Raw genomic sequence first — 27,250 nt, 5'->3', positions numbered from 1 at the left:
ACAGTGGGTGAACTCCAGAGTTCAACGTAGACTATATATATATATAGTTCCACATGAAAAGTTATCATATTGTCTCATTAGTGATGGAGAGGTTGATAATCCTGCGTCATAATAATTTGCATAAACCGATTCACTAGAAGCAGAGTGTTAATGCAGACCAAGGCTTTCTTAACACCAGATTTGAAGTTGCCTAGTAGACGTATTGGAAATTAAGATTTTCCTTGTCAGTCAAGTCCTTGAATCCCAGCCTCTCACGCTCGGCTTCGTCCAGATCCAAAGACGCCCGTCGTTTGTTCTCCCGCGACCACAGGAAGTAAAGAACAGATGAAGTTAGGATGACTATGCAGTAACTAGAGGAATGTCAGCATTCTAAAGCACATTCCTTGTTACCGACAGACTTACCAAATGATCAATCCCGTCCATAGTTCCGGATAGTGCTGCGCCTTCGTCTGACTCCGAATCAACCGTGGCCCAATAATGTTACCGACACAATAGGCGATGAAGACCGCAGCGGCATTGAAACTTCTCTTCGTGTGTCCGGCAACATTCGCAGATCCGAGAGAGATGGTGAGGCCAACGACGGGACCAAAGAAACCGAGGAGCGAGTAACCTGCAACAGGCGTCACGGGCTTAGCACCCCAAGTTGACTTCCAGATCATAGCGAAACCTGCTATCACTGGCAGACAGCATAAACTGAGGAGAATGATGCGGATGTTCTTGATCTTTGAGCACAGCCAGCCGATAAGCACTGTCCCGACACCAGAGACACCACCGATCGGGAACTGGAAGAGGATGAGTAGCCGAAGGTTGATACGATCAGTGGACCGAAGCCGGACACGGCGCCGTTGACGGTGTATCTGATAAAGATCAGTAAAGGCCTGGGTGAGGTTGAGTGATGGGTACCCACGCGGCAGCCATTGACATTGATATCTAGCAGTCCCTCCTTGTTCTGGGAAAACTTGAGTTTGTTTTGCTTAATACCAGTTTGACCGCTCCTTAGTCTCTCCACGGCAACGATCCTCTCTTCGAGAGTCAGGAACCAGGCATTTGAAGGCGAGTTGGGGATGAAAAAGCACAGAATGCCGAACAAGAAGGTTAACGCGCCGGCAAAAATATATATGTACTGCCATGGTTGCAGAGGGCCTTTGACTTGGGCAAAGCCGTAGCTTACAACACCGTCAATTATACAAAACCATCCAGTAGCCTGTTCACAACATTGTCAGGGGATGGCCTTAGATCATTCGTCATCGATAAAGGGTTGACTCACCGACCACCACCATCTCTGTCTTAAAGACTGTTCAGACTGAGTATAGAATCCACTGACAGTAACCATGAAGCACGTGGGAATGATAGCCTCGGTGAAGCCTAGCGCCAATTTAGCAATGCATTTTTACCAAGATTTGTAACACCCAAAAAAGCTGCATACCTAAGAAAAAGCGTTGCATAAAAAGACCTTGCTAGGTGCTAACCCCAGCAGTGGTAGCACAGATGATAGCCTAAAGCATCACCATTGGACCAAGCACGTACCGCGAGTCAAATCGTTGGAGGGCGTAAGTCAGAAGATAGGATCCAGCCAGTTGACCGAAATAGAAGAGCGAAGTTGCCCAGGTAAGTCTCGAGGTATCAGTCATTGGTGGGCTGACGGATGTGTCTGTCACGGAAAACTTGAGATCTGCAGTCATTCCAAACAGAACTGCATTCTCAAGAAGTGCCTGCGCAAGTGCCTAGTAAAGTAAGAAGAATCTTCTCTAAGCATTAATTTCAGCAGAATGACTTAAAGCAACGGCTTCAGGATGATAATCGTGAGTGGATTACTACAATAGCTTGTATCTACACGAATGGGACCTCGCGGTCTCCGGGTCTTATATACCAAGCAGCCTCTTCAAAGCTTCAAGATACGTGGCTTCAAGATATTAACTCAGGCGAAGAGTTATATATATACCTTTCATCCTTGACCCGTGGTCACATCTCATGACCCACTCCCATTACTGTCACCATGTCACTATACATAACACCTAGATCGTCATGCCGTGACTCCCTCTCGCCTACTCTTATTGGTTTGCCTTCAAAGAAGGCCAAGACCATATACTCTCTTCCTCCACTCGCTGTCAGCTAATTTCGTCTGACTTCTATAATACCCGTCACTCCGCCTTACCCCTTCATTACTGTCCCTATGGACCGACCGAGTCCTCATCTAATGATTGCGGTGGCCAAAGTTTTGTCCTGAATCTTTGCCCGTGGCCAACGCCAGCTGGGCAATAAGAATGTAGTGAGTGTCCCAATGTGCTCTTCCAAGGAGGGTAGGGTTATCTATTGACACGCACTCAGCAGTGGCCATCAGGGTTTAGGCCTGTCGGCCTTCAAAATCACTAAGGAATCATAGGACGGCCGTCCAAGGCCCGGCCGTAGTGTTTTTGAAGGCCCTTCTCTACTTGGCCGGTATTCTTCCTCTTGCTCTCCCGTGCAATGAGGTCTTTTATTGCGTCTACGCAATGGAAGAGTGAAGAGCCACAAATCACCTCTTCTCCTCTCTCAGCTCTTTTTTTCCTTTTTCGTACTCAACCCTCCGAATAAAAAGTTTATCCTCCATCCTCTCATTTCTTTCGAGCCTCTGCTCAAAAGAAACTCAAGGTGGCGCTCCTCCGACTCCACGCTCACTTCTCTCCTGCTGGTCGCTTGCCCTGACGGGAACTCCCACGTATCTTTCCCTCGCTCTTCCTACTTTACTGCCTACTTTACTAACTACACTACTCTCCTACTCTATACTATATACTTTATTGGTGATAGGAATAATCCGGAATCTCCCGATAATATATTTGAAATAATGATAATAATAATAATAATAATATTGTTACTCCGTTGGGCTAATGGCCATCCGGTCTATCTGGCTATCTAGGGGGGAAAACCGGGTAGGGCCGAAGGCCCTACCCGGTGATAAACCTCTCCGCCTCGATAGTACATCTCTCGCTCTTCATACATACCCCTAGTACCGTTTCACTAGCCCCAGCCTCATTAACCCTCGATCAGCCTATTCGCTAACCAGAATTGGTTGACCACTCCTTCCCGTATCCACTACCTCGTTACCTTTTGTACCCCCTTGGGGGTGGTGAGCAGCTATTTAATATCCACCCGTCCTTATATCTCTAGGTCATGTCTAGTCTCGTGTTATACTTTGCAGAATGTGATAATATATCTAGGGTCCTCTCTTCCCCCGTTACACTTATGGTACGTCGGGGATTCCCATCCCGGCACCTTTACATAGTATAAGAAGGCTGCCAGTCTTACCTTGCCTGTCCGGAGTTATGTTAATACTGAACTCTCGGCCTTATGCAGACCGACCTGAAGCTTGAGCAGGTCCTTAGTTAGTCTATATCGGACTATTTCAGATGGGCTCCGCAGGAGCCCCTCTCTCTCTTCCTTCTATTTCTTTAGAACTACTTCCCATATCTTGCGCTTTTCGGTCCACTTCTTCGCTGCTGGCGGTAGCGCTCTATTAATCCATGCCTGGTCCCAGCCCTGTGGCATGGGTCTGTTGTATCCTACTCTTTCCTGTCTATAGACCGTTGGTCGGAAGGCGCTGTTTCCTACCCTTTTACATATCTGTTCTGTGAGTTCACTGGTTTCTCGCCTCGCAGCCCTTGCATGATACCCGGCAAGTTTTACTGTGAGGTAGTGTTCGATTGGTGGATGTATCTCCATAGGACCATAGCTAAGACACTCGAGCATTAATCATACAACCATAAAATATACATGAGATTAATCACTATCTAAAACCACCACTTCAGCCTCACTATTCCCAACGCTCTTGATCCTCAACAAATCCCCGACACTGGCCCCAGTCACAAATGCGCCGTCGCCCTCCTCAAGCACTGTATCCTCCCTTCCGTTCAGCTCTACCCTCGCGGACCCCTTCTTGCTCGCCGGCAGGTGCACATAAATGTTCCTCTTTCTCTTCTGAACAACGCCCTCCCCTCCTCCAACCCTCCACTCAAACATCTTTTCAGGCGTAAGAATCCCCGCCCCCATGACAAAGTCTGCGTGGATCGGAATCGTCCCGTCGACAACCGGCTCAGCCTTCTCCTCCTGCGCAGCCGAGGCATCAACGCCGGCCTTCAATGGCGAAAGAATAGTCACAAAGCCCTCTCTCTTCTCCTCGTCTGTAAAGGTCTTCGTGTGGTATCTCGGCACCAGACCCCGTTTCCACGGGAGCGCCCAAATCTGCAAGAAATGCACCTCTTTGTTGGATTCGTTCATCTCGGAATGCGCGATTCCAGTGCCACCGGTCGTGAATTGCACGTCTCCACGCTTCATGCGGTAGAAGTCGTTGCCTTGGGGCCCTTCGGCGCCGCGCTTCAACATGCTGTCGCGGTGCGTCAGTTCCCCGGAGAGAATGTAGCTGAAAATCTCGGCGTCGCGGTGCGGATGAGTCGGGAAGCCATTTCGGGCAGCGACGCGGTCTTCATTGAGGACGCGGAGGCTACCGAATTGTGTGAATTGATGTTCGAAGTAGGAGGCGAAGCTGAACGTATGATGGGATTTAAGCCAGCCGCCGTGTTCGGCGTAGCCGCGCTCGGCGGAGCGGCGGAGGGCGATTTTGATGTGTGGGATAGGTTTGGCCATTTTAAATGGATTCTTCTCAGTGATTTCGAAGTAGATTGATCGACGTAAAAGGCTTTTGATTTTGATGGGAATGATGAATATTTAAAATAGGGACTGGAGGCTTTTTATACTTCCAAAATGACACATGGATAGCGGCCTGACTAAGAGCGAGTCAGCATTAGTTAATAGTTAGTTAACTAACAATGATCGACCAATCCACTTATTTTCTCCACTTGGTCAGCATCATTCAGCCATGAAAAATTCAAATCCCTTTCATTCGAACCATCTGGTCGATGAACTTCGTTTCTATTCCCCATGGCTTGCAGCTACCAACATAGTAATCCAAGAATTCCAAATTGATGATGAATATAATATGTTTGGGGGGAAAAAAGCAAGAAAAAAAATTCCAACATTACATAATCTTCTAGTGGATACGAAAGTATATTCTGAGCTGACGGTAATTCACCAATACGAGAATCTTGACTAGATTGCTGAGCCTATATCGGAATCTATTCATAAACTTGACATACTTTGCCGAAGCCCCGCGAAAGAGTCTAAATCGCCTCCGAATAGGTCCAAATCAAGGGAATTATAGAGTGGATAAAGATAGTAAGGTGGTACATCTGTTGGAACGCACCCATCACCAGTGGGAAATGATGCCAATAACTGACCTTCAGTTATCCCGCCCCAAAGTTGCGCGAAGTCATCTAGCAGATTGGTATCCGAAAGAAGCGTCTCTCCAAGGTCACTGTTCTCCGAAGTTAAACCGTCATTGCCACTTAAAGTATTGTCTCCTGCGTTGGGGTCATGTCTATCGACGATATTGGTATTGATTTCAGTGATGGGAAGGATGTGTGAAGTGGTTTCGTCGCCGGTGTTATGCGACTGCTCGTCAGCAGTCATATGAACTTCACTTGACGAACAAGCTTCTTCTTCAATGCTGCGTGGTTGCGGTTGAGTGTCGCGACGTCTCTCGAGATATGCTGAAAAGCATTTCCATGTCTGACGAACTTCCAGTAGCCCACGCTTTGCCAAATGGTTGTCCCGATCTGACAAAAATCCTAAAGTATCAAGTGCATCTCGCAGACCAAACGGGACAGTTCTCTCGCATCGACTTGAAACGAGAGAATCAACGATTGCTGAAAGAATCATCACAAAAGCTGCTGAGAGGCAAGCATCGAAATCAAAAAATCCGAATATTACTGGGAAATCATCAGCCCGTCCAATAACTTTTAAGAATGCCCGCACCAAAACAGGCGTTATTACCGCTCCTGCATATATATGGTCCACCAGAGTCGATTGATGTGGACCTTCTCCGACTTTAAACGGCCCTTTGATCCTGACTTGCGACGCAAACCAAGCAAAATAGCTAGTCGCAGTGCGGTACTTATCTGGTAAAGTCTAAGTTTCATACTATCCCAAATAAGGTGGTATTCATACGTAGAAACAAGCTTCATCTTTCCGATGCAGGTTTTGAAGATAGACGGCAGCAAGTGCGAGAATCTCCACTCCGAGAATCCCATGTGTAATCAGTTGACTGAGCGCAGGTATATTTTTATGTGCCTCATCAAAAAGTTTCCTTCCAGGAGTATCACAACCGTTATCAAAGTCTCCGGCAAATAGCTTACCGACGGCGAGAACCAGCATCATTTCAAGGAGCCAGGGCTCAATCCGCCATCGGGCATGATGTGGATCGGCAAAGTCTAGACCAAGACGGTCGGAAAATTCACGAATATCGAAGTGATGTTGCGTATGGCCGATATAGAAGACAACGACCTCCAACAGGCGAGGAGATTCAGTTTCGGTGAGAGTGCTCAGAATGTGAGGGTTGAAAGCATCAGAACCTTGTACATTTGCGTTTGCGTTCTGCGTCTTGGAGCTCGACCCTTGAAGCAAACTCTGAATTCGTGATACAAATATATTCTTTGAGCTCAAGCAAGGTTCGGGTTGGATGACTGAGGGAGGGCGTTAAAGACAGAAAACAGATGGCACATCCTACTTACTCGACTCCGGGGAAAGTTGGGCATTCTCATTTAGAGTCTGCGAAGCCGTAGGTTACTCTACTGGAGAACCACCATTGACAATGCTGGAGATTGTCGGAAGGTTGAGCGATTGATCTACGTCTGAGTAAGAGTGGTTAGTTTAGGGATCCTAATGATGGCGATGTGCACTGGGGCGTTCCAGACCATGTGCATGCACCTACCGTGGGTTTGAAAGAGGGGTTGATCATTTTCATAATGTGCAAGCAGTTCGCGAAGCTTTTGGATCTGCCTAATCGACAAGTCAATAAAAGTTAATGCGCTTCGAAAGATGGGCTGCCTTACGAGATAGAATAAAGCCGCCGCTGGCCCTGCTCTGAGATCTCACAATCTAGTCCACGCTTGCTGCAGTAAGTGCATGGTGCTGTTCCCGAGCACCGAACCTTTTTCGTGCGACAGGTATTGCATCTAGATTGTCGCATTAGCAAGATTTCAGATTGCATCACATTGGTCTCCACCTACGCTGCTTTGGCAGCCTCCCTGTTTCGCAGCACTTTGGCCACCCTCGCCGCAGGTCGTGGAACGGAGGACTTCGGAGGCATTGTGAACAATAACGGACCCCAACACCGAAACTAAAATGGAGATATGCAAGCTCTAAGTTGATGAGAGGGCTGGCATAGGGGGTCTTTTCTCGGTGCTGTGGAAGAGTGAGGGGCTTCGGACCTTAGCTCCGGGGGGCGATGATTAGGCTGCCGCTACAAGGAGCTCGGGAAATTTCGTTGTTTCCCGTACTTAGGAGATATCAAGCTAGTACGGCTTGATAAGCAAGTGATGGCGCCCTGCACTTACTCGTTAGAGTCAAAACTTCCGTACCTTGACCCCGCAACAATGAGATGAACATTAGTGCTCCCAATTAATGCGGTTCCTGGGCCTCGACTTCCTATTCGAAAACCCCATGCAGCTTTTACTAGTACGGTTCAACGCCATTTTCAAGAACTGATAAAACAGTGTCCTGGGCAGTATTAATGGGAGTATTGGTCCACAAAGCCACAAAGTAATCACTACCAACAATTAATATCGACTCGGGTTGAAGGAGGAGAGATCCAGCAAATTTGAGCTCTATTGTAATCTTGGAATGAACTCGGGAAGGATAGATTGGGGTCAGACACGACTAGCATATACAAATGGCCTAAAAGCTCTCTAATCAGCATGATACTACGTTGGACTAGTCATACGGTCTTTTGCCTCCTCGTTCCCTGAAGATAAGGTCAGGGATAAGAACGATATGAGGTCTCGGAGGTCAAGACCGACGTATCTTGGTCCGCCCCCGCAGTCCGGGGAAGATGGAGTCTACCCCAGGACCAGATTAGGCCTAATGCATGATAATTATATGAGAGGAAACTCATCTAGTACATTAAGATCCGGATGTTATGATGTGTGGAGCCATTCATTCAATATCAGTGCCCGAAGAGCATTGCGCCAGCTCTGTAGTGAATTTCGTCCATAATGGTGTTCACATTCAATTCGGGAGATAGGTCCACGCCCCCTGAAGTTTTCAACAAGAAACTATTCTTAGTTGTCGTTGTTGCAACCTGTGGTTCGACCATTTTTGGTTACGATCTCGCCTTCATCAGTGGTGTCTTTTCGCTGCCCGCCTTTATCGACCGGTTCGACCTGGCGAATCAAAATGCCTATGCTATTCAAGCGCACATGGTGAATTCATGTTAGCTGCCCAGCTCCCGGTCTGTCAAGAGTTTCTAATAGATGTTATAGTTCAGGGTAGCGCCTTCTTCGGGGCGATGGTGGTCTACTTTGTGAACGAACGCTGGGGACGACGCTTCGCTCTGCTGTGGGCATCCTTCATCTTCAATGTTGGAGTAGTATTGTGCATGGCCTGTCGGGGAAACATCCCCGTCTTCTACGTCGGCCGCATCGCCAGTGGACTGGGCGTCGGGGCTTCTATATTCGTGATACCGCAGTATTTGTCCGAGTGCGCACCTCCTACTGCCCGAGGTGGAATTGTTGGCTGCCTATGGTTTCGACTCCATTCGATATGGCTTATATTAACTCTCTGCAATAGTTCGAGATTGGTACCCAAATTGGTACCATCACTAGATTTTGGATCAACTATGGAGTTCAACAGACGGTCGGTATGAAGTGCCATCTTCTAGGCGCATAGCTAACGAGGGTGACATTTAGATCGATCCCCAAGGAGACAAACAGTGGTTTATTCCGATCGCATTCCAATTCATTCCGGCTGGGCTGATGGCCTCGGACTCATTTTTTTGAGTGAATGTCCTCGGTGGCTCTACGCAAAACATCGGGTCACGGAAGCCGCTACGGCCCTTTGCTGGCTGCGACAACTGCCTTCGGATCATCCATATATGTTGAAAGAATCAGCGGCAGATGGAGTTAGAGACAGACCTGGCACCAACCGACAGTCTATGGGGTATAATGGAAGAGTCATTCACTCCGCGAATGCTCCCGCGGGTAGTCCATGGATGTCTACTCATGATTCTTCAGAATAGCACATGTATCAACGCGATGAATAATTTCTCTGTCACTTTCTTCAATGTGCTCGGGTTTCATGGAACGGTAAGCGCTTGCATAATAACAACAGGAGCTAGAGTTTGGCAGCTTGCCAGGTATTTTATTATAGTCCGCTAAGCTTCTATCTACTGGTCTTTACGGAATTGTCAAAGTCGTTGCGGCTACCATCACATTTCTCTTCCTCATCGACCGCTTCGGACGGCGTCTACTTTTTGCAGGCTCGGTGATGTGCGCCTTTTCGATGTTCTATGTGGCCGCTTTCTCATCTATCACCGACTCGTTTCACACTTCGTAAGATCCAAGCTCCGCTAGCTATTCGGCCGTGGCATTTATTTACATTTTTGGTGCCGGTTATGTATGTTCCACTATCGAGTGTATCGATATCAACTGACCCTAATATTATCCAGTCCGTCAGCTGGAACATCCCTTGGATTATCGCTGCGGTGATTTTCCCGACTCGGATTCTATCGTTCTGTCTTGTTCTCACTACTTGTCCTCAGTGGCTGGGAGAATTCTACACCTCATACGCCGTCACGTATATGTTCGCCAGCATTACCTACGGCACATTTATTTTCTTCGGCACAATGACAGTAATTGGTGGGATCTATGTCTACTTACTAGTGCCCAAGACCAAAGGTGTTGCATTGGAAGATATGGATTATCTCTTTGGCGGGAAAGGTTTGGCCCTGCAGAAGATGAGGCGGTTTAGGGATCGTCAGATGGAGGCAGAGGTTCTTGAAGGAAGAAGCGCGACTCCGACCGAGGAAGAATTAGCAGAAAAAGAAATCTCGGTCTCTTACCTAGTCAACCCCTGGATAAGGAAACACCCTTGGATCTTCAGAACATTGGTAAGACACTCCAAGATTTCAATCGAATTGAGCAGCTAATATATCTAGCATCGCTTCGCATGGGAACTACGGTGGCGACCAACGCCCTTTTAGAAAGACAATAAACCCAGGCAACATTATTTATCACTAAGAGGTTCAAGGTGATTGAGGTCATCTTTCGGACAATCACACGGCTTACTAGGGCATAGGATCTTCTCAAAATTGGAAATCAGTCTCGCCCGGAAATGTTCGCGCTCAATGTACTACGACCTAGTCTACTCTACAGCAAGGTTGTCGAAGTAGATGAGCGGGTCACTCTGCATGAGTCAACTTCCTATCGACGAGAGGCAAATGACGGCAAAATTATTACAAATGGCAATGCCGAACACAAGGATGCTGATGTTGTCACTGGCGTCTCTGGAGAAAAGGTCAGAATTATTCAGAAACTCGACACTACGACCGTTGCGGAGACGTTGCAACAAGTATACGATCAAGGTTTCCGCAGCGTAGCCATCTGTCTCCTTCACTCCTACACCTTCCCTGACCACGAGATGGTCATCGCATCAGAGGCAGAGAGAATTGGTTTTACTCAAATCTCAACCTCATGCCGTATTTCTCCCGCCATTCGCATGCTATCTCGGGCCAGCTCGGCGGTGACCGACGCGTACCTCACCCCTCAAATCCGAGATTATCTTAAAGGATTCGAATCCGGAGTCAAATCGGAAAGTCTTGCTGCGGTCAACTGGCGTATCATGCAGTCAGACGGGGGTTTGGTACATCCTTCTAAGCTCTCCGGTCTCCATGCGCTCTTGTCAGGCCCAGCCGGAGGGGTAGTTGGCTATGCACGTACTTGCTTCTCACCCGAAATTCCAGTGCCGGTGATCGGTTTCGATATGGGGGGAACATCAACAGATGTATCAAGATATGCAGGATCTCTGGAGCATGTCTTTGAAACTGTCACTGCGAGCATTCCCATTCAAGTGCCACAGTTGGATATTAATACCGTTGCTGCCGGAGGAGGAAATATTCTCTCGTGGCGTAAGGGAATCCTCACCGTGGGTCCTGACAGCGCAGGATCTCATCCTGGGCCTGCCTGTTATCGCAAAGGAAGGCCCGCAACCGTCACCGATGCGAACCTCATACTTGGTCAGATCATCCCGAGCTTCTTTCCGTCGATATTTGGACCGGAACAAAATCAGCCACTGGTCTACCATGCAAGTTATCAGAAGATGAAAACTCTTGGCCATGAGATAAACACTGATCAAGCCTCAAATCTGTCGGTTGAAGAAGTGGCGCAAGGGTTCATCACCGTTGCCAACGAAGCCATGTGCCGACCAATTCGTGCAATTACAGAAGCCCGAGGGTATCGCACTGGCGAGCACAATCTCGCGTATTTCGGCGGCGCTGGAGGACAGCACGCCTATGAAATTGCGAAGCAGCTTGGTATTTCCCGAGTTCTTATTCATAAGTATTCTGCGATCTTATCGGGATACGGGATGGCACTCGCCAATACTGTTCAGGAAGCACATCTCCCTTATTCCAAGGATCTGCCGGACACCGAGATCCTGAACTTGAAACCTGTCCTGGATGGGCTGCGTCAAGAGACTATCAAATCCATTATCGACATGGATCCAACATGTAACAAAACCCGATCAATCTACTTTTTGAATCTTCGATATGATGGGAGTGACACATCTCTTATGATTGAAAAGCCGGAAGAGAGTTGGAATTTCCGGTCTGCGTTCATCGCTCATCACCAACGGGAATTTGGCTTCACGCCGAATAATCGAGGCATTTTGATCGACGACATCCGTGTCCGCACGGTCGCAGATTCTGGAAATTACGTTACAGGGGGAATCTGGGAACTCGACGGCCTTTCTTTCCACGCTAACGAGCATCCTGTCGGGCACACTCCAGTTAGCTTCCCAGAGCTCGACATTATCAAAGTGCCGCTATACTCTTTGCTAGAACTGCGCGCAGAAGACAGTCTCAAAGGCACGGCTGTGGTCATTGACAATATTCAGACTATTGTTGTCTCCCCTGGAGCGGAGGTCAAAGTGCTCTCATCGATGTTAGTTATTGACCTGGCCCCTCCCTCAACGCCCTCTACGTATGAGATTGTCGATCCCATCAGGCTATCGGTATTTGCAATTCGCTTCATGGGAATTGCGGAGCAGATGGGAAGATCCCTGCAGAAGACCAGTGTCAGCACGAACATTAAAGAACGGCTTGATTTTAGCTGCGCGATCTTTTCAGCAGACGGAGGATTAGTGGCCAACGCACCTCATGTGCCCGCTATGCTGGGAAGTATGGCCTTTGCCGTGAAATGGCAAATTCAACATTGGGGTTCCAGGATCAATAATGGGGACGTGTTTTTGACGAACTCACCGAACGCGGGAGGTACTCATCTTCCAGATTTAACGGTTATCACTCCAATTTTCGATGACGAGGGAAAGAAGATCCTGTTCTGAACTGCATCGCGAGGTCATCATGCCGACATCGGTGGAATCGTTCCAGGGTCGATGCCTGCCACCTCCCGCGAACTATGGGAGAGGGCCGCGATTGACACCATCAAAATGGTTGAAGACGGGGTATTTCAGGAAGAAGCTGTTGTTGAAGCCTTGCTGCATGCACCTGCTCGCTATCCAAACTGTGAGGGTGCTAGGTGCATTGAAGATAACCTGACAGACATCAAGGCTCAGGCAGCTACAAATCATCACGGTATCAAACTTGTAAGCGTACTTATCAGGGAATATACTCTCCCTACAGTGATGGTAGGTTTTTATTTCACCCTTGTGTGAAATTCTGCTGATCGGAGTCTAGCTATATATGAGCGATGTTCAAAAAGCGTCTGAAAATGCTGTCCGACACTCTCAAGAATATCTGCTCGGTGAAAGGTCTTAATACATTCGAAGCCGAGGACTTCATGGATGACGGATCCATAATCAAACTGAAGATCACCATCGATGAGGCTGGGGGTGCTGTTTTTGACTTTGGTGGAACAAGCCCCCAAACGCACGGTCGGTTTTGTCCTATCTAACGAGTTTTCATTCTGCTGACGTTTTGATTAGGAAATTGGAATGCACCCCCAGCTGTGACCAACTCAGCAACCATATATGCTCTTCGATGCCTTGTCGCTTCTGAAATTCCTCTTAATCAGGGCTGCATTCTCCCGGTCCATTTAAAGATCCCGAAGCATTCTCTACTTTTACCATCGCCTGACGCCGCTTGCGCAGCTGGGAACGGTCTTACCTGCCAACGAATTGTAGACGTGATTTTCAAGGCCCTGGAAGTATGTGCCGCAAGCAACGGATGTATGGCTAACTTCACATTTGGGCTTTCAACGGCCAATGGGTTTGGATATTACGAAACGATTGCCGGTGGCAATGGAGCTGGGCCGTCATAGGAGGACGAGAAGAAAGTACATTGCCACATGACGAACACGCATCACGGATACCGAGATCCTAAAACGACAATATCCGGTGCTGCTGAAGGAGTATAGTTTACGGCCTGGGAGTGGAGGCAAGGGTAAATTTCGTGGTGGAGACGGCGTGGTGCGCGAACTGGAGTTTCAAGTCGACATGCACGCTGGAATCCTCTCCGAGCGCAAGGTGTTCCGTCAATATGGGATGACCGGAGGAGAGGATGGCGCCCGTGGAATGAACCTTTGGATAAAAAAGAATGGGCTCACTGTCAATATCGGCGGGAAGAATCAGTGGCAAGTCAAGGCAGGCGATCGGATTAGGATCATGACCCCGGGAGGAGGAGATATGGGATTCAGGAAGATGAAAGTACGCCCAGTGAAAGAGCAACTGGTTTGCCATCTTTTACACCTCGTGCCAACGGCTCATATCATGTTATGCAAGCCCTCGCTGTGACAAATTGAGAGGCCGTGACCTTTGAGAGTTTCCTCTCGGGAGATGCAGCCAAAAGCTCTTTTCGACTCCTATCCGGGATGGATGAGCGGCCACTCCAATATCTTCGGCCATTTCTCGGGGTTTTTGGATAGATACTCAACATAATAGCATCTTACTTTGTTCAGTAAAATCGATAGTCAGCATAATAAATTCCTGAGCGGCATTTGAATGTGGGATGCTCGTTGGGAATGCACTTTCTCCGAGTGTTTTGAATTATTTTGGGTAGCAGAATCGACGACCTTTCCAACATTCAAGGAGTTCTCTCCAGGGGCTTGGCCGCTACTCACTCTACTTCTCGCATCAACTCAATGACTTTCACGTAGTGGAGGTAATTGGCGGAAACCCGCGGGAGCCAGTTCTGGCCGCAGTGGGTATTTTCCGACGAGGACCCCAGGCCTAGACGTTTGATAATGCATTCCGGCTGGAGCTAGCCGCCGACAAAGGCACTGAAGATAGACAAGGTATGATAGAACGTGCCAATTCCCCAGTGTTGATTAGCTGGATATTCTAATTGGTAATGGGCACGGAGCAAAGTTTGTTTCATAGATGCGACAATACGTCCTCAACTTGCCATTTTCGGATCGATAGAATTTCAACAACTACGCGGCCACGCTCCCGATTTAATTAAAGGAGGCTTGATCAACGCCCCGAGCAACTGAGAAAGGCATAGGGAGTGTGGCTGTGAAAGTGTCCCACAGCTTGGCATTCGAAGAAGCGTTTCACCGGGGCTTGGCTTTGCCAGTAGGGAAGTGCTTGGCCGACGATCTTTTCCCTATGTCGTCAATTTCCAAAGAGACCCTGGGTCTGCTTGCGCACATAGTCTACTATCACATTCGTTGGACTAGCCCGCCAATTGCCAGATTTGTGGCCCGAAATCCCCGTTTGGAGAAGGAGACAAAGTGATTCCGCCAGCCTCTGACTGCCTGCCCACTGTGCTGATAGCCCGCGTCTTCGAAGATCAATGCCTAGTCTAACGGCCATGGTGGCTCTCCACGGTGGTTTCAGTGAGAGACTTCCTTCCCTCCTTGATCCGTATCAGTCGATATGGATCGTCAGTTCAGTGTATGGCTTTGATGAAATGCGTCCTTCTAGACCGTGAACACGGCCGGCTTCTGCATATATAAATCCCAATGAGACCTTCCTCGAAGCTGTCTATCTTCCATTCAAGCCTTTCTCTCTTTATTCTGTTGTACGACCGGTTCGTCGACGATTTTTCAGTCTTTCGCTCCAAATCTTGTTGATCAAGTCCATTCATTCGTCTTATTTCCGTTTGAATCACCCATATAATTCACAATGAAGTTCGAAATCGCCGCCGTTCTTGCCGCCTCGGCCATGGCCTCTGCTGCCCCGGCCTCGTCCAGCGCTGCGACCCCGTCCGTGACTCCTGCCCCCAGCGGAGCTGCTGGTAGCGGCAGCGTTACCAGCAAGCTGCCCGCCTCCTCCGGCACTTCCGCCCTTAGCGCCGTGAAGACCATTGCCGCCGGTGAGAGCTTTGACGGTGGCATGGTCATGTACGACCGTGGTGTCTCCTGCAGCGGTCAGGAGGAGGGTGGCGACAGCGATGCCGTGTTTGAGATCGAAGAGGGTGGATCCCTTTCTAACGTCATCATCGGTCCCAACCAGAGTGAGGGTGTCCACTGCTTCGGCTCTTGCACTCTGACCAACGTCTGGTGGAGCGCCGTCTGCGAGGATGCCTTCACCATCAAGGAGCAGGAGGACGGCGATACCACCACCATCACCGGCGGTGGTGCCTTCAAGGCCGAGGACAAGGTCCTCCAGCACAACGGTGGCGGTACCCTCGAGGTCTCCGGCTTCTACGTCGAGGACTTCGGCAAGCTCTACCGCAGCTGTGGTAACTGCGATGATATGCCCACCCGCCACGTCGTCTTCGACAACGTGTACGCCGTCGAGGGAAAGCAAATTGCTGGTAAGTTCTGTCATCCGTTGTCTTTTGTTCCTTCCACTAACAAGATCAGGTATCAACGCCAACTATGATGACACCGCCAGCATCCGCGGCCTGACCGTATCCGGCGTCAAAGACGTCTGCGTTACCTACGAGGGTAACACTGACGGCAGCGAGCCCGAGGAGAGCGGCTCTGGCCCCGACGGCACCAACTGCAAGTACTCCAACTCGGATGTCACCCAGGCTTAAATGGTTACTGGTCAATGTATCCTCGATGTTGTCGACAATTTCATGAGCTTGGGTTTGGAAGGATCGGTAGTCTGAACTCATAAACACTCATTTGCTTTGATCTCAATGTAATTTTACTATCCCAGTGAACAAGATCAAGATTTATCATCGATGACCAAATTAGTAGTCTCACTCACCTTCTTGTTATTTTCACTTAGAACTCAAACTAGTATTTTTTGGGAATCTCAAAAGTACTAGAGTATGGAGATGCATGGCTACACGTATCTAGCACTGGCCTCGTACATTCACTAGTTCGGTGGCCATTTACTGTGGCGCCATTTATCAACTGTCATAATCCTATAAAGGCTTGTTAGGGCGAGCAGTAGTTACAGGTGTTGCATTATCGTTTAAAGAAATGACTCCAGTCTCAGTTGAATAGAACAGCCAACTTACTCCGTATATCCTTGATTTCACCTGTGTGGGCCGGGGACCCAAGAGGGAGAAACAAGCTTTAACGCGGTATTAGACACCCTTTTGGTAGGATACACTCTAAAATGAATTGAAGTTTGCGATAAATGTCTCGATAGAAGGCCTACTATCTCGTCTGGGGTTCCTGTTTGGGACGTGAACAATGCAGGAATGCCAACTAGCCAAATATTTGCCGCAAGGGGCGGGTGTCAATGTTACTCTCCTCACATAAATCCGCTGCATATTCATCACAGGCACCGTCTCGTTTGCCTTTTGGGACACTAGCCCAACTGGCGCTCGCTCATCCCTAAGGCTTAAGACTTGACACACTGCGGCCGAGTGGTGATGTTGAAATTGCTGGTCGTAAAGCTAGGACGGTTAGTTGAATAATGTGGTGGCTTATTATCTTCGTCTCAATATGGTTATTTGAGGTTTTTAATCTTCATTCGGGCTGTTATAAGCACCGATTAGGTAGGATTTGTTCTCAATATATATTGTCTGCTTCAAAGCATTCATTAGGGACTGTGTGATGCTGAAATGTAGATATATTTTAGGGCTGGAAGGGAGCAGGTGATCGCGGAGATATATCTCCATCATAACAAATAGCTTGAATATTCAGCAAACCTTCTCACCTGCCAAGTAAAAAGACGAAGTACATAACATGACCGCTCAGTGTTTCTCTTATATCTTGAAAAGATCAACAAAAAACCAAAAAAAAAAAAAAAACCAAAGCAAAAACATACAGCAGCAGGGTGTGGCTTGTGTACAGTCAATAGGCGGGTGGGTGCCTCTAAACCGGCGACCCTGGCGATCGCTGGTGCCGTCGCGCGACCTCTCTGGTTGCCCCACTTCGTGCTCCTTGGTTCGTTAAAACAGCAGAAATCGTCAAATCATTGGTGGATCCGGTGCCTGAACTAGATGCTGCACTGCCATAGACATTTAGGCAACAAGATAGATTACTTTGTAGATGCCACTAGTTAACTAGTAGCTACCTTCTTACTCAGGAAAGCGGTTTGCAACCCTCCGTTGTCCCTCAGGTACAATATGCAACTTTTACACTGTGTAGGGAGTACTGTAAGCAGGGCTTACGAGAAGGTCAGTGAGACATTCTATAGTGGTAGCGACACAACTTAATTAACTACTGTACACACATCTTCTAATAATCATCTGAAAGAGTTTGTCTGTCAGTGGCACATCTAGTGAACTGCTGATTCATGCACAGAATATCTAGTCACAGCAACTAGCCAGGGTAGCCTCTTATAATTTATTCCATCTAATTCGGATAATCCAGCCAGCCCACCGACCATACTAGACCGTCTCAATCACCCATCTATCTATCTATCTATCTATCTCTCTCTCTCTCCATCGATCCTTGCCATATTCCCCACCTGCGCCCCCCGCATTCATCAGGAAATCCCAACTAACATCATGAGAGACCAGCTTCATATCGCTCATTCGCCTGCCTGATAAATTCGTCCCGATATTCTTTCGCCAGGTCCCTGCTATTGCGATACGCGTTTACACCCTGTTGGTAGGATTCCGGACTCCCGATCAAGGCGTAATATCCGACCTGGGTCATCACGTAATCCGTCTGACGGTCTGTTCCGGGGTTAATATTGCTCAGAGTTCGTGTCGGATAGGTCGCGTAAATACTTAGCGTTCCCTTCTGGAAGGTAGAAACGATCGCATAAGCGTGATTATCGTGAGTGGAATCATGGGCAGGGCCAGGAACAGGCGCAGGATCAGAGCAATTATCGTTATTCTGTAGTCGGTTACTGCTGTTGCTGTTACTGCAGCACTCTTGCGCATGTCTATATTGCTGAAGGGAATGCATCGCTCGGGCGCCCAAAACGCTATCATACAAGGCCTAACGTTCCAGCACGGACGGCGAGCCACAGTGGCCCTTTGTCTCAACGAAGAAATTAGGCGTGATGGGACGGTTGGTCTGCCGGGTGGGGATAATCTGGTCACTGAGCTATTCCCGGACACGAGGATGTAGCTGGTGAGACGGCACGCCGTAGTAAATGTCAGGTTTAGCATTGGCGAGAGTGCCGTTCGTGAGCGGCGCCAGATTCGTAAATAGATGATTGCTGCTATCGTGAAAGGACGACTGTTGCGGACCGTCGAGGATCAGAAGGATTTTCTTGATTACAAGCTGCTCATCAGAGGTCCTGTTGTTGAGTCGCTTAAATTCTTTATATTCTTTGCGCAAGGAATCTTCAGACAATGCGAGAGACGGGCGACGGGCTCGTAACCGTCTTTAAATCTCGGTAATATTTTCTGGTTTACAGACCTCGGACCCATCTGAATATATAGTATCGGGCAAAAAAATACTGTAATCGGTTAAATGGCTTTCAAAATGTCGGTTATAGACAGTCGTATTTCCGGTCTTTGGAGTTGGCCTCTTCGAGCTGGAGTCGGTAGGATCCATTGAGTACTGACTGAAATGGGCTGGTGCAGGATACTAGAAGCAAAACTTGCCTGGTTAGTATGCTATGCATTTATTCTATAGAGAAGCGTCTTGGAGGGAGGAGATAGAGTGACTAGACTTACGTTTCTGATGCCTGATAGATCCGGCCCTCTACGGCAGGAAAGTTTTTTGATCTCTTGTAAACAAGTAGCTGAACAGTTGCGCAAAAAATTTGGAGCGAAAATGTAAGGGTAAGGAAACGAGCTGCTCTGATTTGAGGATAGAAGATAGTATCGTCGATTAACTTCTCGTAACGCGCTCTTGGTTAACTACAGTTTTGTAAGTTTCTCCCAAAACAAGGGAGGAGGATAAAACGTGCGACGTTTCCGTTATCGAAACTGATGCTTGGAGAAAGGCATATAGAGATTCTGTACAGGTAAAGTAATCGAAGAGAAAACTGTAGAGATTAAGAATCCAGACCCGTTAGTGAAAGACATTTTATGGGTACCTAAGATAAAGAGATTACTGTGAAACAAGCATGATTAGTCTAGTCCCTGGTCTGATTAGAACAAAGAGAATGGGTAGCATTACTACAAAGTATCCCTTATCCTGATCACTTGATCGTAATCTATATCACTATCTCAATGCGCGATCTAGGTGCCATGCAACAGCTAGGATAACTTGAATAGTCGTATGCAGGGGCTTCGCGCCATAAGATTAAAGAGGAGCTGAAATCCGGCGAGATACCGTAAACGAGCAAGTAGATCGGAAGGCCTCGTGTGTTCAGTTTACTTTTCGGTACTCTAACTCTGCAACCAGGGTTTTGCCGCAGGCAGTTCAACAATATCGACAGGCAGGGAGACATATTATACTAAAATTATTGCGACCGCGAGCGATATTTTGTGGCAGGGCGAATCGGTAAACTCTGCAAATGCGAAGTAATGTTTCCAGGATTTTCTTGAGTCTACCTCTTAACTATCAGAAGACCTTATCTGAATATAATCAATTTTCCGGTTTCTGAGCAACGAAGGTATATTTTACCAGCTGTTTTTTGATTAGAGCCCCGCTACGTGAATGAGACAGACAACACATTTGCGTAAGACAAGCCACATATATGTAGACTCCAATAGTCTGTATCTGGAAGTTATTCGGAATATCAAAAGTCCCGTATATTACAAATACAGTATTTTACAAAACTATGTTACATACCTTTGTCGCATTTGTGCCTTCCACAGTAATGCAAACAAGTCAAAGAAAGACGGCGGTTCGTTAGTGACATTGCCCAATGGATGAAGCGACAAGTCGAAGCAAATGGCCATGAAGAGTAGTCGTCGTAATTTGTTCAGGCGTTATATAGAACAGCCCTCATCGGCATAGTTGTTTTCATCCAAGAGTCAATGTCAATTTTTTGCGGAATCTTTTATTTCTCTTCCATCTCAGAGTTCAAAGTACTCCAACTTTCTTCAAGAGCCAGTTGTCCCCAATCTTTCATCCGTTCTGAGTGCATAATCTGTTATGCTGTCGCCCTTTCATTCACGGTTGAATGCAGAACAGCAACAACCCTGGCAATAAGAGGCACGTGAACATGTCAGATCATGGAGCACCAAGCAAAGTACCTATTAATCCGCCCTCGAGATGGCGTTTGACTTCAACTTGAAGTTTGGCTTATTTTTATCAAAATACACCACAGATGGGTCAACACAACTCGAAAGCGTCCTCTGCAAAGCCGAAGGGGTCGAAACGCAAACGGCCTTCCAGTGCTGGACAAGGATCTTGGCCTTTACCAATTCTCACTGTGACATCGGCCCCCAAGGACCTGGTTGGCACATGGAGCGACTTTGAGAATGGTCGTGCTCAGCGTCGTGAAATGACGCTTACAGAGGAAGCTGTCAGAGATGGTATACCTGCTATCAAATGCTTTATATCCGCTCTGGCCACCCATTTTCAACATCAAAACTACTTGGAGCTCTTCTATGCCTTCATCGCTGGGTCAAATGCCATTGTGTACTGGGTTGAAGTACTCCAGGGCTCTTCGGCTCTTGAGGAGATCGGCAAAAAAATCCACCGAGAACTTCAAGCACAAACCGGCTTAGTTGCGCCTAAAGCTTTCGCAAGACAAGTGGACAAATGCATTCGATATGAAATTAATAGCACGCCTTGACAGTGAACACATCTACTTCCTCTATCACCCTGATACCGACTGGCATGCAGAATTCTTCGACCTGGTGAAAAACAATTCGTTGCCTGTTAACTTCTTGGGCTTGTCTGAAAACCTCGATTCCTTGTGTGCGTGGATGTTGTTCTTGCGACGACACCTGAACGGAAAGGCGGCAAAAGCTCGGTTTTACCTAGTCATTCCTGCCTATCGTCCGATGCTAGTCAAAGACCCTCTGGAATTTCCAGAAGAGCTGTTTCCGCTCACAGTTCGATGCGATATACATGACTCGAATCCATACGTTTGGCTGAATCTCCCCACTGTCGATAATTTGTCTTCCGATCTCCTACATCTGGATCGCATTGGGAACCTAGCGCGACCTCCAAGTGAATGGGAGGGACCTGCTGTTGCGGCCGCTGCACTTGGTACGTTTTTACTCGGCGCCGCGACTACGATTGCACTTGAGGGAGCGATTAGCGTGGCTTTTCCACCTCTCGCTCCGGTGGCAGCTATTGGTGGCATTATTGGAACCGTAGCTGCAGCTGATGGTGCGCAATCAACTGTCGCAGGTAGGAGATTATGTCAGAAGGGGACCCTGGAGGTCGGGGCAGGCGTCTCTTTGCAAAAATGGGCATCTTTATGATTAAACCGTTCGTGGTAGGCTGCAAAGTCTCCACGGCCCGTACGAGCAGCCAGGATCCGTGCCAGAAGCGGCCTTGGGAGCTTTAGCTCTGCCGGTTCCCTACAAGCCTTCTACATCACTCATTCGTCGCCAGTTTCTATGACACAGTCGTTTGAAACCACTTTCGATATCAGCCGATTTCGCAAGGCATGTGCACGTTTGACCGCTCATCATAGTATCTTGCGTACTGTTTTGTTCGGCAGGACGAAGGGTTCTTCCATGTGATCCTGAAGGATGTTGATCCGTCAATCGAGTTCATACAATGCAACGACCCGGAATAATGGGTGCAAGTGAAATCCAAAGAGCCATTGGTAGCTACAACAGCTGAATGTTCGGTGCCATTAGCCTTCACTATTGTAACCAACTTGACCCGGCAACAGTGGATGCTGATCATCCAGATTTCACACGCGCAGTACGATGGATTCTCCGTGCCGGTCCTATGGGAGGATCTCATTACTGCCTACCAGGGCGGGGGGTTGAGAGAGAGGACAATTCACGGACGTGATGTCCTACCGGCTGTGCGTGAAAAACCCTAGCTCATCCTTCTGGAAAGACCATCTCAAGGGGGGCCCTGCCTTGGCACTTGACCCCTTGAAAATCACTGGAATGCTTTAGTTTTCCATGAAAGATATTTCTGTGGAGCACACCATCTCCCGACCTTCACTTCTACCCAGCATAACTCTTTCCACCCTTGTGAAGGCGGCATAGGCCTGGGTGTTGGCGCGCCACGGCGACACCTCCGATATCATTCTAGGCCAGGTTGTACATGGACGTGGTGGCACTCTACTCAACATAGAGAGAACATTGGGCCCATGCCTGAATCAGCTGCGGCTACGGATCATGATGCATGCTGAATGGACCGTGGAATATTGACTGGCGTTGGTTTGTGTGATTTGATCAATTGCATTTCTACTATTTTTAACTATTATCCTTCGCTACTCAATAACACCGACACATTCATCTTAGTTTGTACATGTTACTCTTTACGTTTTAATATCCATAAATTCTAAATATTTGCACCGGAACCTGCAAATACCATTAGCAATGAGAGGATATATATCCACATTATGATTCAATCATTACGTCGGATTTTCTTGCTTACTCCCCCTCCCTCCCCTCCTCCCCCCTTTTTATGAAGAAATTAATCAATTACCAATTGACAAAAAGACCAAATTTCCAGTCCTCCAGTATAGATTGAATGCTATACTCCGTCAAGGCCACCGCCTACTGGATTGGAAGCACCGGGTGGCCAAGTGTGGCAATCCGGAAAACCGGTTTTTGGGGTCTGGGGGTTTTGGGTTTTCGGGTCTGGACCGCTTCATGTCAAGTCAACTTCCCACGCCACTCAAGGCACTCAAGACACACAAATGTGTAGGTTTTTCTACGCCCACCAACCATGACACTACAGCCTGAATTGATATGTCCCCGTGAAAGCAGGTGTGACTCGGAACAAGATCGGATTCGCGATCTGTCAAGGTGCGCTTTCCCTTTTCTACCTAACCTCGCCGAGGCCCCCACACGCTGATCTTGAAATCCCCCCCAGATACTACTGCACATTCGATCAAGATCCTCAAACGACGATCGGCCCTTGTCTTTCGCCCGATCCTACGCTGACTGCACTCACGCAACTCGGAGTGCATCGTTTTGGATGTGATCGTTCTTTCGTCTCCATCATCGATGGTCAACAGCAACATCTCATCTCGGAAGCAACCGCCTCGATTTCGTTGCGCAATAAAGAAAACCACCTTCCCAATGATGGAATATACCTCGGTGTCCGGACGCTCGACCTCGAATGGGGTGTTTGCCCTCACGCCATTCGTCTGTTCACCGGACAGGATCCATCGAAGATCGTGAACACGGAAAACATCACCGCAAATCGAACCCGGAATATCATCCGCGATTTCACCACAGAAGATTTCTACAAAGATCGCCCTTACGTCCTAGAATGGCCTTACTTCCGGTTCTATGCCGAAGTGCCCTTATACAGTCCATCCGGGTATGTGCTAGGCTCATATTGTGTCGTGGACAACAAGACGCGGACAGAGTTCGGAGATGAGGAAGTTGCGGCTCTGCAGGAGATTGCAGATGCCATCTCCCAGCATCTTGAGAATGTTCGAATTGCTCATTACCACCAACGGGGCGAAAAGTTGGTGAAAGGCTTGACAAATTTCGTCAAAGGGCACAAGAAATACGACCTCGCGGATAATCCCGCGCGACCTGCAGTGTCACGAGAGAAACTGAGTTTTCACAATCTGAACCCGTCGGATAGCGAAATTCACGCCCAGGAGCCTGATGCGTCACTCCCGACAACCCAATCTCTCAGTGAAAAATCAGCCTTGGATCGATCGTCTTCAATGACCCAAGATGAGGGAGCTTTTTCCCTTTTCTCCGAGACCAAAGACTCGGGCACAACACGACCGACTAGTCAACCGTCATCGCTTGCACCAGGCTCACCAGAATCAAGAGAACCGTCGGCCTCTGACAAGTTCTTTCTAGATTCAACCATGGATGAGGAGTCCACTACTGAACGTGTGGCTGCGATATTCTCCCGCGCCGGCCATCTCCTCAAATCCTCGATGGAACTGGACGGCGTAGTCTTTCTTGATGCTCGCGAAAGCGACTCGCAATTGTTAGTGTCTAGTTTCTCCTCTGCCGAAACATATGCTAACGCTAGGCAGTGACCTCTCCGATGCTTCGGGGAACGAAATTCTTTCATCAACCTACGAGCCTTTGGATTCTGTGAACGACCCATGGGATTGTCTTAAAGGCAGCCGCTCTGGCAAGCACTCGCCAGATAATCCAGAAATCCTATGTCGCCCATTAAACCATAGTCCAAGCCTACCACCGATTGAAAACCTGAGTCCGGAACCTGCACTCACTCTATCAGAACACTTTCTACAAATGTTGATCAGAAACTTCCCAAAAGGGCACATATTCGACATGGAAAATGAGACCGATACGCTGCAGGGGAAGTTTTCTCGCCATTTCGCATCTCGACTACCGGATGCAAAATCAGTACTTTTTATGCCACTGTGGGACTGGAATAAATCACGTTGGTTAGCTGGAACGCTAGTCTGGACGCATGACTCTCGCCGTGCATTGGGCATGGAAGAACTGCATTACTTCAAAGTTTTTGGCGATTCCATTATTTCCGAGGTCTCTCGGGTGCACTGGCGCGCGACAGAGAGATCAAAATTTGACTTCGTCTCATCCATCAGTCACGAGCTTCGCTCCCCACTGCACGGTATACTTGGAAGCACAGAGTTGATGCAATCTCTGCCCCTCCAGCCCTCCCAGCAGGATGTGATGAAAATGATAGAAAGATCCGGATTGACCTTGTTAGAGACGATTGATCATCTGTGGGCCTCCCTTCCTCATATTGCGATGGCTTTTTCTAATCGAACTGTTTATAGGCTGGAGTATTCTAAGATAAACGATTTGGCCACTAAAATCTCGGCTGACACTAGAGCTCAGGCTGAGATGACGGATCGAGACTCCGGTTTTGACCTTGATATCTTAGTTGAAGAAGTAGCCACTATCCTTTGCGCTGATCACAAATCACAATGTGTGACCGATCTCCCGGTTGCATCTTCTTCTACTAGGCCTAGTGCGCAAGTGCATCACCGAAGTCACAGTTACAGTGATGAAGTGTCAGTCGTCATACGGATTGAAAAGCTCGATTCATGGATGGTGCGATCCGATCCTGGCGCGTGGAACAGTATACTGACGAATATTATTCGTAACGCAATGAAATGGACTAAAAACGGCCTCATTGAGGTGACACTATCCCAAGTGAGGCCGGAAAGTGGCCACGGGTCTTCTTATGCCCATGCACGCGTCAAAGATACCGGCACTGGGATCTCGCGCGATTTCCTTAAGGACATGCTTTTTTCTCCGTTCACTCAGGAAGACCCACTGTCGCCTGGCATCGGCCTTGGTCTCAACATCTCACGTCAATTGGCCATATCCCTTGGCGGCGATATTGACATCAAAAGCGAAATGGGTGTAGGCACCCAAGTCGACATTCACATACCTATCAAGACTATTCAACCTGTCAACATACCCGATGGTCATTTATCGATCCCGCAGTCCCCCGTTTCACCCGCATCAACTGATGCATCCGTCATTGGATTACAGCTTCATCCAGACGTGGATGAAGTGCCCACGGGGATCTTAAGCATCGATGCAAGACGGAAGTTATCCATTCAGAACGCTCTCGAAGATGTGTTCGCGAGACAGTTAGGCTGGCGTCTGTCACCACGGAAATCTTTCGACGGAACGCCATATGATGTCGCGATCATTGAGGAAGCATACCTTAACCACATGCTAATCCAGGGTTTTCTACCTACGACTGACCCTAAGCAGCTTCGAGATTACTTCATTGTCCTTGGCGGAAAGATACTGCTCTTCACTGATGATCTGCCTGCAAATATCATCCGCGTTTCTCCACCGTGAGTTAAGCGAATATTTTCCAGCGATTTCACCCTAAACTGACACTATGTACAAGATTCGGACCTCGGAGTCTCCATGACGCTGCAGAAAAATTTCTGAAAGTCTTCAAGGCACCGCTCCATTTGGACCCGACCAATTTGGCTCCCATTTCCGCTTTATCCATAACTCACCCGCAAATATCATCTTCAGCAACAAACAAGATCTCTAGCACAATACCAGATCCCCCTGAATCTGTTGTCCAACCAACCGAGTCCTCACGAGAACATACCCGTGTACTGCTTGTGGATGATAATGACATCAATCTCAAGGTAAGTCTCCACTTATCAAATTTCTTTGGGCAGTAGATTACGCCCCATGTTGCAGTGTGCATTATCCAAACTCACTGTTATCCCTCAAGATCATGTCTACATTCATGCGCAAAATTGGCTGCCACTACGACACGGCTTCGAACGGACTCATAGCTCTCGAGAAGTATGAGAGTTCCAGCCAACGATTTGACTTCGTTTTGATGGGTAAGCTAGAATCCGATTCGTTCTGAAAACCCCTCTATTAGGTCAACCTATTGACAATATTAGATATATCTATGCCCGTGATGGACGGACTCGTTGCTACAATGAAGATACGCGAATACGAAAGGAGCAACGGAATCATTCCAGCCTGCATCATGGCTGTCACGGCTGTTGCCTCCAATGAGACACAGGAGGTAGCCTTTAAGGCAGGGGTCGATGACTTTCTGGTCAAACCGTTGTCCCTTGCGAAACTTCGCAAATCAATGCAGGTTTGAATTACTTGCCTTTCACATTGATTTTCAGTCATTCTGCCAATGAACACGCCATCGAAGAATGCCAGCTAGATCTATAAGATCATGACGGCTGCAGGGGTGGAGATATGTGTAGAATTCCTTCAGTTGCTGATGAAGCAGGATGACCGCTGAGGTCTACTGTGGGACGCAATCTATCGGGACTAGGCAGAGACCAACAAGCAAAGATCCAGCAGATCCTCAAGACCATACACGCGCCCTTGTGTTGGACGTGGTATAAGAAAGCGGGAGTATCATTCCTGGAGCTCCACTGCATTTTG

The 27,250-nt window shown here is 48.1% G+C and overlaps 6 protein-coding genes across 6 annotated transcripts; 4 read left to right on the top strand and 2 right to left on the bottom strand.

Annotated features, from left to right (window-relative positions):
• Positions 1 to 190: 190 nt before the first annotated feature.
• Positions 191 to 1,631, bottom strand: KD926_002645 (MFS general substrate transporter; the record flags this gene model as incomplete). The annotated part of the gene is made up of 4 exons (XM_053094344.1): positions 191 to 350; positions 403 to 857; positions 908 to 1,166; positions 1,528 to 1,631. 4 exons carry the CDS (start codon positions 1,629 to 1,631, stop codon positions 191 to 193), a joined length of 978 nt encoding a protein of 325 aa, XP_052950872.1.
• A 2,125-nt stretch (positions 1,632 to 3,756) lies between these two features.
• On the bottom strand, positions 3,757 to 7,180 carry KD926_002644 (putative pirin domain protein; the record flags this gene model as incomplete). Its single annotated transcript, XM_053094343.1, has 7 exons — positions 3,757 to 4,672; positions 4,731 to 4,760; positions 5,237 to 5,985; positions 6,040 to 6,485; positions 6,803 to 6,870; positions 6,924 to 7,046; positions 7,101 to 7,180. 7 exons carry the CDS (start codon positions 7,178 to 7,180, stop codon positions 3,757 to 3,759), a joined length of 2,412 nt encoding a protein of 803 aa, XP_052950871.1.
• Positions 7,181 to 8,084: 904 nt separating this feature from the next.
• Positions 8,085 to 12,426, top strand: KD926_002643 (uncharacterized protein; the record flags this gene model as incomplete). Its single annotated transcript, XM_053094342.1, has 6 exons — positions 8,085 to 8,291; positions 8,357 to 8,728; positions 8,979 to 9,173; positions 9,238 to 9,351; positions 9,536 to 9,976; positions 10,165 to 12,426. The coding sequence occupies 6 exons, from the start codon at positions 8,085 to 8,087 to the stop codon at positions 12,424 to 12,426; spliced, it is 3,591 nt and encodes a 1,196-aa protein (XP_052950870.1).
• Positions 12,427 to 12,477: 51 nt separating this feature from the next.
• KD926_002642 (uncharacterized protein) lies at positions 12,478 to 13,833 on the top strand (the record flags this gene model as incomplete). The annotated part of the gene is made up of 4 exons (XM_053094341.1): positions 12,478 to 12,687; positions 12,834 to 12,975; positions 13,027 to 13,247; positions 13,417 to 13,833. 4 exons carry the CDS (start codon positions 12,478 to 12,480, stop codon positions 13,831 to 13,833), a joined length of 990 nt encoding a protein of 329 aa, XP_052950869.1.
• A 1,332-nt stretch (positions 13,834 to 15,165) lies between these two features.
• Positions 15,166 to 16,024, top strand: KD926_002641 (pectate lyase; the record flags this gene model as incomplete). The annotated part of the gene is made up of 2 exons (XM_053094340.1): positions 15,166 to 15,799; positions 15,849 to 16,024. The coding sequence occupies 2 exons, from the start codon at positions 15,166 to 15,168 to the stop codon at positions 16,022 to 16,024; spliced, it is 810 nt and encodes a 269-aa protein (XP_052950868.1).
• A 4,547-nt stretch (positions 16,025 to 20,571) lies between these two features.
• Positions 20,572 to 26,954, top strand: KD926_002640 (uncharacterized protein; the record flags this gene model as incomplete). The annotated part of the gene is made up of 9 exons (XM_053094339.1): positions 20,572 to 20,898; positions 20,975 to 21,605; positions 22,064 to 22,236; positions 22,912 to 23,089; positions 23,156 to 24,347; positions 24,397 to 26,169; positions 26,226 to 26,478; positions 26,568 to 26,682; positions 26,746 to 26,954. 9 exons carry the CDS (start codon positions 20,572 to 20,574, stop codon positions 26,952 to 26,954), a joined length of 4,851 nt encoding a protein of 1,616 aa, XP_052950867.1.
• Between the last annotated feature and the right edge of the window lie 296 nt (positions 26,955 to 27,250).

This window comes from Aspergillus affinis (assembly GCF_023601865.1).
Source record: "Aspergillus affinis strain CMG 70 chromosome Unknown NODE_159_length_67791_cov_88_172254, whole genome shotgun sequence".
In the NCBI taxonomy this organism is placed as follows: domain Eukaryota; kingdom Fungi; phylum Ascomycota; class Eurotiomycetes; order Eurotiales; family Aspergillaceae; genus Aspergillus; species Aspergillus affinis.
Note: the sequence above shows the minus strand (reverse complement) of the source record. Positions and strands in the feature narration are given on the sequence as shown.